Here is a 15141-nt window from a genome sequence, read left to right as displayed (position 1 = left end):
GTAAATTGTGCGTTTTGTGCTTTAAAAATGATTGAATTATATTGTTCTTATCTCCTGGTTAAGGTTTTTATGCCTTTAGCAAATCTGCATGCAAGATTTGTAGAATTATCAACAGTTTAAATGTTGTTTAAGTGTGGCTAAGCCTAATCATTTTTCCCGTGGTAGCCGTATTTGTGTACATTTGAAACTTGGGAGAATGGATTTATTGCCACTCTAGAGAAACTAAGCTTCCCAGCAACAAAGATAACGCCTTCTTTTATTATTGCGAGTTAAATCATGCTTAATCCATTCTGGAGTTTATTTGAGGAAATAAGTGTTTAAGATTTACTTCGTAATATTTAATATACACATCGTTTTTAGATTTATTATAATATTTGAATAGAACATGTGGCAACGATTAGGTAATTCTCCAGATGATATACATAATTTTTGTGCATTCTGAATTATAAAATGAATGAGATGCAATGTTGTTAAGTGAAGCTAGCGCCAGAGTGTCGCTATGGTAAACTAACATAGTGAATTTTAAAGAGTGCACTTATTCTATTGTGGTTTATGCGCTATTAATCAAGTAGATTTAATTAAATCGAATAAGTTGAAATGAAATGCAAAATACGTATAATTTAGGAGTAATATTCCGTACAAGGAAGTCGTGGTGTACACATCAGATTTATTTAATAATAATAAACTAGATTCTTAAAAGTTTCTCAAATTAAATAACATCTTTCCTTTTCTTCATACCTAGCCATTTAAAGAGAAACTATATACAACTTTTTAACTCAGAATTAAGCACTGAATTATCTATTATAGTTTATCAGTTTTTTTTTAATCCATTTCTTAATAGTAAAAGTATATGATAGAAAGTTTAAAAACCTATAGCAGATGGTAAAACTGAACCATCCCCTGTTTCCGCCATTAAAATGAGAAGGAAAATTTAAAAAAAATGTTGAAACTATATTATTAATTAATAAACAGGTCTCTCTAATAAAACAGTGTCACCGGAATGCATACATTTCCTTAAAAATGTGTGCTTCTTAGATTTACTGGGCTGTCTAATGCTGTTTAAAGACTGAAGTTTAACTAAATATTAATTTAATAGTTTTAATAAATATAAATTCCACTTGTATATTCTTTGGAAAATTAATAATAAATTTCAGTGTAGAAAAAAATAGTTATATTTAATAGTATAACTGCAACTGCTGGCACTACTAATATTTGTTAATTTTATTAGTCACCATTATCAAATTGAATGTATAATTGAGTTATGGAGTTTAAAGGGTTCTTTAAATCTCTATGTGGATGAATAATTTATAAGATTGGGAAAATCACCATAAAAATTAAATTTTTATGTGCAAATACACTTTTTAAAGGGGTCTGATTCTTCTGTTAAGCTAGGTCTAAACAGATGTTGAAAAAAAAATAATGCAGATTTTTTTACATGTATTTCTATAACTGAATTCTTGATTATTTTATTTGAGATTCTTTAGAAAAATTAAACAGTAATTTTTAAATATATTGGAATGAAATTTAATGCAATTTTCCAAAATGTTTAGAATTCGAAATGGTTATAATTGTAAGTCCTGGATTACCTTTTTCCCAAGGCCTTCTATGTGAAAAAGGAAATGGCCACCAGAAAAAAAAAAAAAAAAAAAAAAAAAAAAAAAGTATAAAGGACTGGTCATTGTTTATTTTTATCTATTTCCTTTATGTAAGTATAATTTCTAATTTTGATCCTTTATAAAGATTTCCTAGATTTGCAATTTTAGAGTTTTTTTTTTAATACAAGATTATCATATAAATACATGTGAATGTTTAAAAATTTCTTTCTTTCTTATTTTTTATTGAAATTGTGAGGAATGGCATAAGATATAAACTTCAATGTAATGTGTAAGTAAGCTACCGGATATCTCATAAATAAAAATATATTAGTTCCATCTTTGGTATTATTGTTACTTATATACATGTTGAGATTCTTGATAGTATTAAGATTTCAGGATTGATTATTAATTTGATTTGGACTAGAGGTAAATATAATTAGATTTTAGGATGAACTGTTTATCCATCTTTGGTTTCTTTGACAGAGCATGTAGGGAGATCACTTGATTTTGCAATTTTTTTGTTGAATTTAGCAGGGGCTTCTTTAGTGGGAGCTATTAATTTTATTTCAACTGTAGTTAATATAGAATAACTATGGAGAAAGTTCCATTATTTTTATGATCTGTATTAATTACTGCAATATTATTGTTGTTAACATTTGTAGGGGGTGCTATTACTATATCATTAACAGATCAATATTTTAATACATCATTTTTTGATCCAGCAGGAAGTGAGAATCCCATTGTATTCAAACAACTTATTTTGATTTTTTTGGTCATCCTGAGATTTATATTTAAATTTTGCTGGGCTTTGGAATGTACTTAAGTGCTTCTTTTGGAAAGTGAGAGACGTTTGAAAGATTAGGTATAATTTATGCAATGGTTGGAATGATAGCGTTTGTTTATCATATACTTTCTGCAGGAATAGATGCTGATACTCAGGCTTATTTTACTGCTGCTAACAATACTTATTGCAGTTCCAACTAGATTTAACGTTTTTAGTTAAATAGCAACTTTAAATGGATCTTATTTTAAAACAGGTGTATCAATATTATAGTGTGTAAGATTTGTTTATTTACTTTAGGAATAATTAGAGGTAGTACAATTGAGTTCTTCATTTGATAATGTTTTACATAATAATTATGCAGTAGCTTATTTTCATTATGCATCAAGAATAGCAGTCGTGTTTGCGATTTTAGCTGCAATTACTTATTCATTTCCTTTGTTTTTTTGGCGTGAAACTGGGGAAAAAAGTCCGTTTTCCTTTTTTGGTAATAATCATAGCAGATTTAAACGTTTTTCTCAGCATTTTTTTTTTTTTTTTTTTGGCTTAAATGGTAGCCACGGCATTATGCTGATTATCCTGATGTTTTATACTGAAATATTTCTTCTTACAGATCAATTTTATCTGTATTTGGGGTGTTAAGTTTTTGTTATAATTGTATGGGAAGGATTAGTAATTAAGAAGTCTGATTTTAAAGCTGGTCACATATGTTCATCAGTGGAATGAAAAAAAAAGAGCCTCTCTGTTAGATTATACCTTTAATGAGTTTATTACATGAAAAATGTGTGCTGATGTGAGGGTCAATATATTTTAAAATGCTTCATTTCCTATAACAGAAGAACTTATACTTTTTTTCACTGCCGTACTATAATTGTAATAGTATTAATAATTATACTTTTGTTGGAGTGTATTTTAAATAGTTCGCATTTAAAAAAGAATTATAATTTAGGTTTATTTGAATGTTTTTGTTTATTGGCCAGGAAACAGAGTTTGAACTAGTATTCCTGCATTGTTAGTGTTGTTTTTCCTTAATTATGATTATTTATACTATTAAAATCTCTGTGCATCTATATGTTTCTTTGTAACATCATCTCTTCCAGAATGGTGGGGAATTGAGTTTCAAGAGATGTACTATGGGATTACAAAAATTCGCGAGAATTCATTTCGACCATTCTCATGTTTGTACAACTTTCATCAGCCAAGATATTTATTAAAAACTCTGAAAACACTAATTCTCACACTAATTTTTGCTAGTGCAATAGTCTTATGCACTGGAGATAAAAATTCTTTATTTCAAAAAGCATTGTCACTGCCCACTTTCAAATCACACAGTTTGTTAATCAAAATTTCTAAGTTTTACAAAATTTGAAATAAAAACAGCATTGCCAAATGTTAAACATATAATTATTATGTAAGATTCTGACATTGAAAAAAGCATGCAGTTAAATGTTACTACATCATTGTACGTTGGAAATTTTCATTAATGTTGCATTAATTCTTTTAATGATACTGAGAAAAAAGTTGTTACATTTCATTAAATTTAAATCATGATGTCATACACATACCTGAAATGTCAAAAAGTTTTATTTCCTGGTTTGGCAACAAAAAAATTATTTACAAATTTTTATATATTTTCTTTTCATGTGTACATAGAACTTATTAATTTTACTTTGGCCACAGCCTGCTCACCTTTCGAGATTTCCTCTAGTTCTATTTAATCGAAGATATTGAATCTCTTGAGTTAACAGTAAAGGTACTTAGTCATCAGTGATAACAATCTTATGAATACAGAGATTTAGGTTTAAAGGGTTTCGATTCTTATATAGTATCAAAAGATGAGCCTTGTTATCTACATTTAATGTTTCAATTATTAAATGTAGATAATTTTTTAATTATTCTTCATAATACTAATATTAGTATAATTCATTTCAAGAATGGATGTAATTCATTCTTGAACAATTCCTTCTAAGTGCAAAAATTGATGTGATTAACTCAATGATCTGTTTTTTTTATATAACTGAATAGGCTTGCTTGTTGGTTCTGCATGTTCTGAAATCTGTAGAATGAATCACGGATTTATACCTGTTGTGATTCCCTTAATTCCTCAAATAGAGTTTTTTATAAGATGAATTTAATTGGTTAGGTGCCTAAAGAGAAGGTTTTAGTCTCTCAAACTAATTATGAAAAAGTTTCAAAGAGAAATATAGTTAAACATAAAATATTAGTTTGTCCAGCTAAAATTAAAAAGGATTCCTCAGTTAATACAGTTCAGATGTAAAGCACCTGCAGATAATAATTTACTTTTGAAGACAGGAAACTTATCACTTGAAATATACTTTTTCCCCCAATACAAAAGTTTTACTTCCTATATTGTTACCAGAATAAATGCTTGGAATGTGTGAAGGAAGGTTTTTTTTTGGGGGGGAAGGGGGAGGGAGAAAGACTAAAACAATTATTTAGTATATTACAGATAAAAAAATTTTTTTAACAAATATTAAACGAATTGGGGAAAAATTATTTTGAAGTATCTGATACATGCAAATATACATTTTAATTTTTACAGTAGGAATATATGTGAAAGAAAATAAAATATATAAAATTATGAAAATTGGAATAAACAAATATTTTCTTTTCTATTACTTTATTATTGCATTATATAACTTAAGAAATTGAAAAAATTTGCACAATTACATACATCCATGTGAAATATAAAACAGTATTTCTTGATCACATTACATTTGGCAAAGAACATAAAATGCATTATTCTGTTTTTAGAAACATGTACAGATTGTTTTACATAAATACATATTCAAATGAAATTTTTATGGCTTACACACAAACTTTCAGATAGAATATAAATATTCCAAACTATTAAACACTAAACATGGAAAAAAAAAATTCATGCACAGTAATAACATAAATGGAATGTTTTGAGTTATTTCAGTGAAAATACACTGAATTTGTTATTTGAACTGCAGTATAATTGTAAAGAATTGCACAAGCTTTTAAAATTTCTTTTCTTTCATTGGTTCAAATTTAGAAAGGCAGCCTAATGTCAGAGTAATCTTTATGATAATAGAAATTTTGAATTAACAATCCAAATATCAAAGAATGAAATTTGAAGGAATTTTTTTTCACATTTGCTAAATTAGATTCGGTTGCTGAAATAAATTTTTTGGCTATGAGGAATTAATTTTTTATGTTAATTCATACAAAAGTAGCCATTATGTTGCTTAATAGAATTGATATCATAGAATATAATTCTGATCTAATATTCATATTCGATACTTAGCTAAATACAAGCTTTATCATCAGCATGTCAAACGCTTACACAACCAACATTTAATAAATATCTATTTATTTTTAATATGGAAATTTTTAATGTGAAAAGTTTTAAAATATATAAAATTCTGATACCTGATTTCATTCAATATGTTACCTTTTTATAAGGTAACTTCAAGAAAATATTTTTTTCAATCAGAAATGAGAATAGTGTTTTTAAAAAATGTATAACATATGAGAAGCCATCCTTAGTAACATGTAAAGGTTATGTTTCTTCAGCTTTGCAAAACAATAACTTTCAATCAAGAAATTTCACATAATTTAATAAATACACAAATTACACCTTTTGTCACTTAACTGATAAAGACAGAATGCATGATGTTAAAATATGTAATAATATCTACTAACACCAAATCCTTATTTGCATGTTCGTTACATGTCTGTCCATAATTTAATTTTTGTACAAATTCAAATTAGTTTACATGAAAGTTAATAAATTTTCACTGCTATATGCATGCCAGTATTTTATGAAAAATCCTATGCAAATAGTTATTCTAAATTACATGGCAGAAGAATAAAGAAACATCTGGGGAGAAAGAAAGATCAGGTATAACATTTGTATAAAATTCTTGTTCTAAATATTTCAAAATGCAAAGTATTAGGAACTTTTATTAGATAAGTAAACTGTTAAAAATACATATGCGGAGCTAAAAATGAAAACTACAGAAAATAGTTTTTAATGCACAAAAGAAAATAATGCCTAACACACTCACCAAATTATATCAAGCTGAAAACATGTTTTCTTTTTAAATGGTCAACTATTACCCATTCATGATATGCTTTTGTCACATAGTATATATTACCTTGTTAGTTAAAATTTTTCATCTTCTTATTTTCTTTAATGATCTAAATCACACCATCTTATTGAATGGAAGGTTATGAAAATAAAGAGTAAAATAAATAATACAAACCTAAAAATGTAAATGAATAATTCTGTATATGAACAGCTTTTCATGAGCAGATCTAAAAAGTATGTCACTCAGATAATTAGAAAAAACTTCAAAAGGTATTTAAAAAATAAAGAATATGAAATTAAAAACTAAATCGTACAAAAATTGTTCAAAAAGTTAATATTTTATCACACTAAAATCTAGTTATAAGTAGTATAGTTAATATAAATATATATTAATATGTTAGCAGTAGTTGATAAAGTAAATATATTATTTTACACACACAGTAACGTTTCATTTCAGTCAGAAAAGTTATACTAAATTAATTCATAACCCTTTTAGTTAAAAATTTTAATGAAATGGGGGGGGGGGAGAGAAAGAAAGCAGGGAAAAAAATATTCTACACAAGATGATATATCTTGTATGTAGGCTACTTAACTTCATTTGCATTTAAAACTGAAAAAAATAAGTTTCAATGCATATTAAAAACATAATGTGGATATGATAAGTATCATTTGTACATTAAGGTATAATCCATTGCAACACAGATGAAAGCGAAAATGCCAAGAAAAAGCATTTGCATATAATTGAATAATAATGTTTATAGATATAAATGTAAGAAGTTAAAAATAGAGGTTATATTTATAGATAAGTAGGTTACTTTAAAATTTTTGAGAGACACACTGACAATAAATGGAAGAAAAAAGTTAATGGTTATATTTGAAAATATGAACTATTTTAGCCTAGCAAATGATTTTTTATCATCCAGTTGCAAGGAGCTCAGCAAAGAATAAATTTTAGGCAGAAGGAAAAATGGAGTTGATGCGAGAACATCATCATGCTGCGATTTTCTATGATTTTAATGTGGGATGAAATCAAGAAGAATGTGTTCAACATCTACAATTAAATTAACATTTTGGAATGAAGGTCTATCTCATGCTACTGCATTCAGATATTTTATTGAATTTCTCAAAGGTTGTAACTGTCTTTAGGATGAAGAACACACAGGAATGCTGTTGTCAGCAGTAATCCCAGATAATGTGTCTGCTATATGGAAAAACTTTAATCAAGGCACATACTAAATCAGAAGGAACTTAACATGGGATACACCACCATACATAAAATTATTCATGAAGAACTGCATATGAAAAAACTAGTTTGCCTCAGGTTTCCCATAATTTAACTGAGCAACAAAAAGAGAACCATATTAGAATCAGTAAAGAAACCCTTAAATTACTTAAAGATGGTGGCCACCGTATTATTTCAAAAATCGTAACTGGTGATGATGTCATTTTTTGATGTTCCAATATATCAAGAAAATAAAGTATGGGTCTTAGAAGATGATCCCATGGCCATAGTGGTTGGTGAAAAGACAATGTGCCATGGAAAAAGAAATGTATGCCATTTTTTCAGAAATACAGGACTGGTCAAAGCCATCAAGCTGAAAGGACAGAAGACAGTCACAGCTAACTGGTACACCACTAAGTATCTTCCAGGAATTCTTCAAGTAGTGAATGTTAAAGGAATCATGCTCCGCTATGACAATGCATCTTCTCATTTAGCAAGATCACCAGTGATAGAACATCCACCCTATTCACCCAAGCTAGCTATGTGCGACTTTTGGCTATTTTTTAATGCAAAAATGAGCTTATGTGAATTCTGAAGATGAAATTGCTGAGGCTAAAAATGCATTTTTTTCATTGATTTCACGAAACGAATGATCTGAGGCATTTAATCTTTGAAAAATTTGCCTAGCATATACTCGTAGGTTAATACTTCCCAATTCAAGTACCAGTAAATTTTGTCAAGTACTTAAAACAGCATAATATCTGATGCCATCATGATGTTAGATAACGCTTTGGAAATTGATCAGTGATAGTTGTTTAAATGCCAGTTCTTCACTTTATCAACATAAGTAGTAGAAGTCAGCATTCATTGTTGGAATGCATTGATGCTGGAAGAGACTACTTTAAACAGTTTTAAAATTTCATAAGTTTAAAACATTAAAAGTCTATGTGTATATCAAAATTTCAGAGTGATGCTTATATAGGAGATTAAAATACTAAGCACAAATAATAATATGCTAATATGAAATAACTAGTATTGCACATATGAATTTTGAAAACTGCTGTAAAAAGGCATTGCTATTACGCTAAACATTTCCCTACATAGAGGTAGAGCAACTTTTATATGAGCAAATGACACAAAAATATACTTTTAAAAAATTGAGCAATCATAAAATGTGAAAATACACATAAATTCACATAAAAAGACTAAAAAAATTAATTTGAAAATAAGAATATAAAACATGGCCAACATATAATGACTGATTTTGTATCATTTAATAAATACAAAAAAATAAAATATGTTATTAATTACCTGTAACTAAACACATAATTTATAACAATATACCAACCATTCAGAAATAGTCTTGATTAATTATAATTCAATTGATCAAAGGTTATATTAAAGTATAAAATAGGAACTTTCTAAACACATCTGCTACTGTTTATTTCAGTCACATTTTAGAAAAAATTCTACATAATAAATATCAACAGATCAAAACGTAAAGCATTTATTTAAATATAAAATTTCATAAGCACATGGGCAGCAAATTTATTTCATATAAAAAGTATATAAATGTGCCAATTTTCAAATTTTTACTTATATTACATTCCACTCAAATATTTTCCATAAGCACTAACATATTCATACAGCAATATAAATTATTAATAGTTAAGATTACTAAACCTATTTTATATATCCTTCATAGACAATATATATTTTTGCAGGTTTGGTTATTTTTTATTATTTTACTAAAAATAAGAATTATTGTTAAAAAAATTTTTAAAAGCTTTCATTTTAATTAAACAAATTTTAAATGTTAAATAAACTGTACAATAAAGCATATTACATTTTTTTTTAATTTAGTGCACAATTATAATTCACAAAAATATTGTCTAAATAGTAGTTTCAAACATTTATGTTTATTTTATGCACCATGTGACTTGTAATTAAGTTAACAAAGAATGATGAATTTCTAGAAAATATAATTATATATCTAAAAAAATAATATTTTTGCATGATTTTTCCTTGATAAGTAATGCATGGACGGAGTTTATATCAACTTATTATGAATTTGCACTGTTTATCAACCACAAGATGAGCAGATTCATTTTGAAATGAATGTACTGCTCAGGCTTTGATTAAATGGCAATAAATCAAAAACATACAGAAAGTCTGCAAGGTATTCACAGTGTCATGTTTTCCTATCTATTTATTTTTATAACCCTGAGTAATTTAATGTAGTTTGAGACATGAAGCTTTTAAGCATTCACAGCTAAAAGAATACATAAATAATGAGGCTAGAATCATGAGAAATCAAAACATATAACAAAGTACATACTGTAAAAATGGTGAATGATACAGTGAAAAAATACTGAAAATAAAATTTGCATAGTTTATGAAAGTGATGCTATAAGTATTCAAATAATTCCTACTTGTTTTAAGAAATCTCAAGCTAGGAATTTTAACCTGGAGGATAAAGACTTCAGTGGCTACTCATTGACTACAAATACAGGTATTTTCATGAATCAGATGATGCATGAAATATTATGTGACATCAATACACAATCAAATGAAAAAGGCTCAGCTGTATCAATCACTCAGAAATATAAATTCTCCATCATACTGCAGAGAATAAACTCTTTATATTTCCCCATATGAGTAGTTGATTTTTCAGCAAATTCAGACAAGAGTAATTCTTGAAGAGATCAGTAATTGGAGATAAAACTAGAACCCACTATAAAAATTTTAACCATAAACACTTTGGATACAGATATGATAAGTCTTTGGAAACATCAAACTTTGGAAGCATCAAACTTCACACAAAATTTTCTTGTAAACTTGGAAGGATCAGAAAGGCATCATACATGATAAAATGCTTCCATGAGATGAACAAATTCAGTGAAATGCTGTTTCCAACCCAGAAAACTAAAAGAAACAATCAGTTAAAAATGATGGCAATAATGCACAGATGAAGTGCCACAATATCAGGCTCCATATGTCATTAGCCATTAGAAACAAATTGTTAACATTTGACAAGTTCTATCTCGAACTCCATATTCTCGGAATATTGCCCCATGTAACTAATATCTGTTTCTTTCATTATATAATTCAATTTGCAATAAAATGTTAGATCAGTAAATGACATAAAATGTAATTGAAATGGTGCATTAAAAATAATATTATTTATATGAAGGGAATATTTACTGAAGAAAATTATTTAGAATATATAATTATCTTTGCAATAAAAAGTATATGTCAATGACATAAAAGTATATTTGGAATTGCAAGCAAATGACAAAATTTTGGAAAGATAGCATTCCTGGCAGCTTCTGGAAAGATGAAAGAATATAACAGAGCAAAACCTATTGCATATAACTGTTTCATTAAAACATACAATACTATGGATGTTTTACTTACAAATAAAATGAAATAAAATTTTGGGACAACCTAATAAAGTAAAACTAGCAATTCAAGTCAACAAGCTTGCTTTACTGTACATTTATTGCACTAGAAAACAAATTAGTTTTACTCTAGAAAATTTTCCCAACAAAGCACGTATGTACATGTCTTCAGTTTAATTTTACATTACATTAAAATAACTAAATAATTATGATTAGAATATCAATTTTAAAACTTAGCTTATCATTTTCTTCAACTGATTTTTACTGATTCATTTAAATGAAATTTCATTTAATAACCAACCTACCATAAATCAAAATAAAATCCTAGGACAAAGTTGAAGTAAAATGATATATAAGAAAGAATAAATAATACAGCAAATTGTAGGCCTTCAATATAAATAATTCAAAATATTTTTAGAATTTTAGGAACAGGCATCAAATGCAATTTATTTTCTGTTATTTATGGTTACAAATGGATGCTTCATGTCCCCATTACTGTGTTTCATATCAAATGAAATTTTTTATTTAATGCATCTTAGTTCACACAACCACTAAACCACAGCAGATTTCTGTATCATTTATAACTTCATTTGACCTTCAATAGGAAAGTGCAAAAATATCTTTTTTTTTAGATTACAAATGAAGCAAAAATGATAGAAAATCATGATCAAGTTTTTACAAAACCTGTGATATCACCGATATTAGAAAAGTCTACAACTGCAGCAGACTTTTTGGCAGGAATTTTTTTCTCTTTAATGTAACTGAATAATTCCCTAAATATCACAGCTGAGTGTTTCTTTGCGAAAGTATTTAAATCTAGGGAAAAATGGAAAAAATTCAGTAGCATTTTTAAATAAATGAAGAAGAAACTATGCTTTATGCTTTTAGAAGTTCTAATTAATTTTAAGTATTTCAAATTAATAAATTCAACTAATATGAAAACTATATTGTTTTGGCTTTGAAAGAATTATTATTACTTTTTTAAATAAAGAAGAATCATTAATGTGGAAACTATTTTTAATGTTCAAAAATAGATTTCACATTAAACATTCAATTTAAAGAAAAATTGCATGCATACAAAATAATTTTTAAAAGAATAATTTAAATAGTTAAACTATATTTTAAATATTGAGTATATTTAAAATAACTTAAAGCAAATCTTCTGGAAATCTGAATGTGTCAAAAATGATAATTTTTTACGACGATAAAAAAAATTAATTCACATAAATAAATAAATTTTACCTTTTATTACATATCCTGAGTCCATGATTGTCTTATTCTGTTCACACCAAATAAAATGCAAATGAAGGAATACACCAGCATAAAAATCATTGGTAACTTGAAAAACATCCATTTTCCTATTGCATTCCCTGCTCAGGAAAAAGTTTACAACAAATAAAAAATATCTGATACAAATTCTGATCTGAGGACAAATAAAAAATATCTGATGTTATTAAATTATACACATTTTGCGCTGCATTTCATTTAAACTTTATTCCCTTAAATTTCATTAGAGATACTGTTTCATTAAAACATACAATACTATGGATGTTTTACTTACAAATAAAATGAAATAAAATTTTGGGACAACCTAATAAAGTAAAACTAGCAATTCAAGTTAACAAGCTTGCTTTACTGTACATTTATTGCACTAGAAAACAAATTAGTTTTACTCTAGAAAATTTTCCCAACAAAGCACGTATGTACATGTCTTCAGTTTAATTTTACATTACATTAAAATAACTAAATAATTATGATTAGAATATCAATTTTAAAACTTAGCTTATCATTTTCTTCAACTGATTTTTACTGATTCATTTAAATGAAATTTCATTTAATAACCAACCTACCACAAATCAAAATAAAATCCTAGAACAAAGTTGAAGTAAAATGATATATAAGAAAGAATAAATAATACAGTAAATTGTAGGCCTTCAATATAAATAATTCAAAATATTTTTAGAACTTTAGGAACAGGCATCAATAAATACATTTCTTACTTCACTGCAAAGCAAAACTACATAAAAACTCAAAACATCTTCATTAAATTGCAAAATACAGAAAAAACTGAAACTGAAACACCAAATTTTTAGGGCAGGATTTATTAAATTTAAGAGTTTCTATACAAAAACAAGCAATTTGGCTAATGAGCAAGAAGATAAAATTTTTGGTGAACAAAACTGAAAGTAAACATTTAGCCCCACTGGGCCAAAAAACACTGAAGTTGGTGACTTAATTCACTATTCTACTAAGAGCTTAAAATTTAAACAAATGGTGGCTTTGTTAGGCTAGCAGCACTTAAATTTTTATATTGTAAAGAAATTTATAAATACTGCACGCAGATTAACTTAAGTCATAAAATCCTTAACTGGAACGTAAGAACAACATAATTCAATAACTTTTAAAACAAAAAATGCATAATTTACCAACATATAAGAATAAAAAAAACAGAGTTCACCGAGCTGGGTAACAAAGTGACATTCTATACTATTAAAATCTGTGCACATCTATCTGTTTGTCAGCATCATCATTGAGTTCCGAGAGAGGTACCCCCATATTCCAAAAATTTGTAAGAAGCAGTTTTTGCTTCTCATCTTCGTACTACTTTAATCAGCCAAGATATTAATTAGAAACTCTCAAAACGCTAATTTTCACCCTCATTTTTCTGAACGGCAACAGTCTCGCATGATGGAGATAAAAATCTGCTTTATTTTGAAAAATGCTGCCATTGCTCATTTTCAAATTGTAGAGTTTGCTACTAAAAATTGTAAGTTTTACAAAATATGAAATTAAAATAACATTGCAAAATATTAAATATATTATTATATGAAGTCATATTCTGATGCTGAAGAAAGTATGCAATTTGATGTGACGTCATTGTTATGTCAAAAATTGTTCATTAATGTCAGAATTTTAAATAAATAGCTGCTGTTACCAAATTTTTTTTCAGATTAGGATAACTGACATGGTATGTTATTGCTATGTTAATTCTTTTATTGATATTGAGAAAAAGTTGCATATTTTTATTATGCAGTTTTAAATTCATTTTACAATCTGTTTTGTAAAAAATAATCCTTTAATTCTGTCTGTACGTACGTACAGATGTCGCACGAAAACATGGTCAAATGGATTTGAGAGAAGTCAAAATGACTATTCTCATTGAAATATGACACCCAAAATTTTTTGCGATTATTGTGTTTCCTTTACTTCATACAAAGAACTAAAAAAGTATAATTTCAGAACTGATATATAGAATGCTTCTGATCAATAATTAATTATCACTAAAATTAAACTTTATTAAAAAAAGGAGCAAAATTAAATCCTCTGCTAAACAAAATAAAATCTTTTGTTGCTTTTACTCCTATATTAATAGACATAAAAACTAATGTTTTTACTAACTTTAAAGTCCAAAAATCGAGGAGGGAAATTTGCATGAATAATTTAATTTCTGAAGGAGGAAGTTACAGTAAGACCATAACAAATGAAAAGTATTCATGGATAAAGTCATCACCCGCTTTATTGTTATTGTTATTCACTGCTACTCCCTGGGCCTCAAATCATTAAATCCTGCTGGAACTGTTGCCTATGTCATCTATTGTGGTTTACGACTTGTCCCCATCATTTTCATCAGCGTTCAGTCTAATTTCACGCGTGCAATGATTACAGCATTAGATATCCCAGTTTTTTTTTTTAAGCTCTTCACTATGGTTACTTCATCAATCAGAGCCCATGTACTCAAAATCCAAAAGCAAATCAATTAGTAAGATGAAAAATGCCACTATGAGGATGAATTCATTTTAAAATTTAGGGAAGTTCACTTTCTGAATGCCTTGAAGAAGATGACAATTATGTGAATACTTAAGAACTTTCAGAAGCTTGTGCTAAAATGCTGAAGGGAAAACGTATTACATCTTACATAAGTGCATCATTACATAAGTGCATGCAGTTATCACCCAGTAGTTTATGGCAATGTTCAAAGAAGATAGTTATTGCTAGTTTCAGAAAATGGTGCTACTTGGTTCACATTAATCTAAACAAGAGACGCTCATGGAGTTCTTAAAAAA

At 27.3% G+C, this 15141-nt stretch overlaps 1 protein-coding gene across 5 annotated transcripts in view; it reads right to left on the bottom strand.

Annotated features, from left to right (window-relative positions):
• Positions 1 to 3616: 3616 nt before the first annotated feature.
• The window catches only part of LOC118197050 (ELMO domain-containing protein 3-like), a 45530-nt gene continuing 34005 nt past the window's right edge, over positions 3617 to 15141 (bottom strand). The window contains exons 9-11 of one of the 5 annotated variants that reach the window (XM_035368521.2): positions 12320 to 12447; positions 6630 to 6681; positions 3617 to 6244 (exon numbers count right to left, since the gene is read on the bottom strand). In XM_035368521.2, coding sequence (XP_035224412.1) covers positions 6208 to 6244; positions 6630 to 6681; positions 12320 to 12447 — 217 coding nt within the window. In that variant the 3' untranslated portion in view covers positions 3617 to 6207. Of the gene's footprint in view, positions 6682 to 8369; positions 11894 to 12319; positions 12448 to 15141 lie in introns of those variants that run through there. The other 4 variants (XM_035368522.2, XM_035368520.2, XM_035368523.2 and 1 more) reach the window with 4 other exon arrangements.

Source organism: Stegodyphus dumicola, chromosome 3, assembly GCF_044657685.1.
Source record: "Stegodyphus dumicola isolate Sdum_Otavi_A_Nest chromosome 3, ASM4465768v1".
Classification (NCBI taxonomy): domain Eukaryota; kingdom Metazoa; phylum Arthropoda; class Arachnida; order Araneae; family Eresidae; genus Stegodyphus; species Stegodyphus dumicola.
The sequence above is the reverse complement of the archived record's forward strand: the minus strand, read 5'-3'. Positions and strand labels throughout refer to the sequence as shown.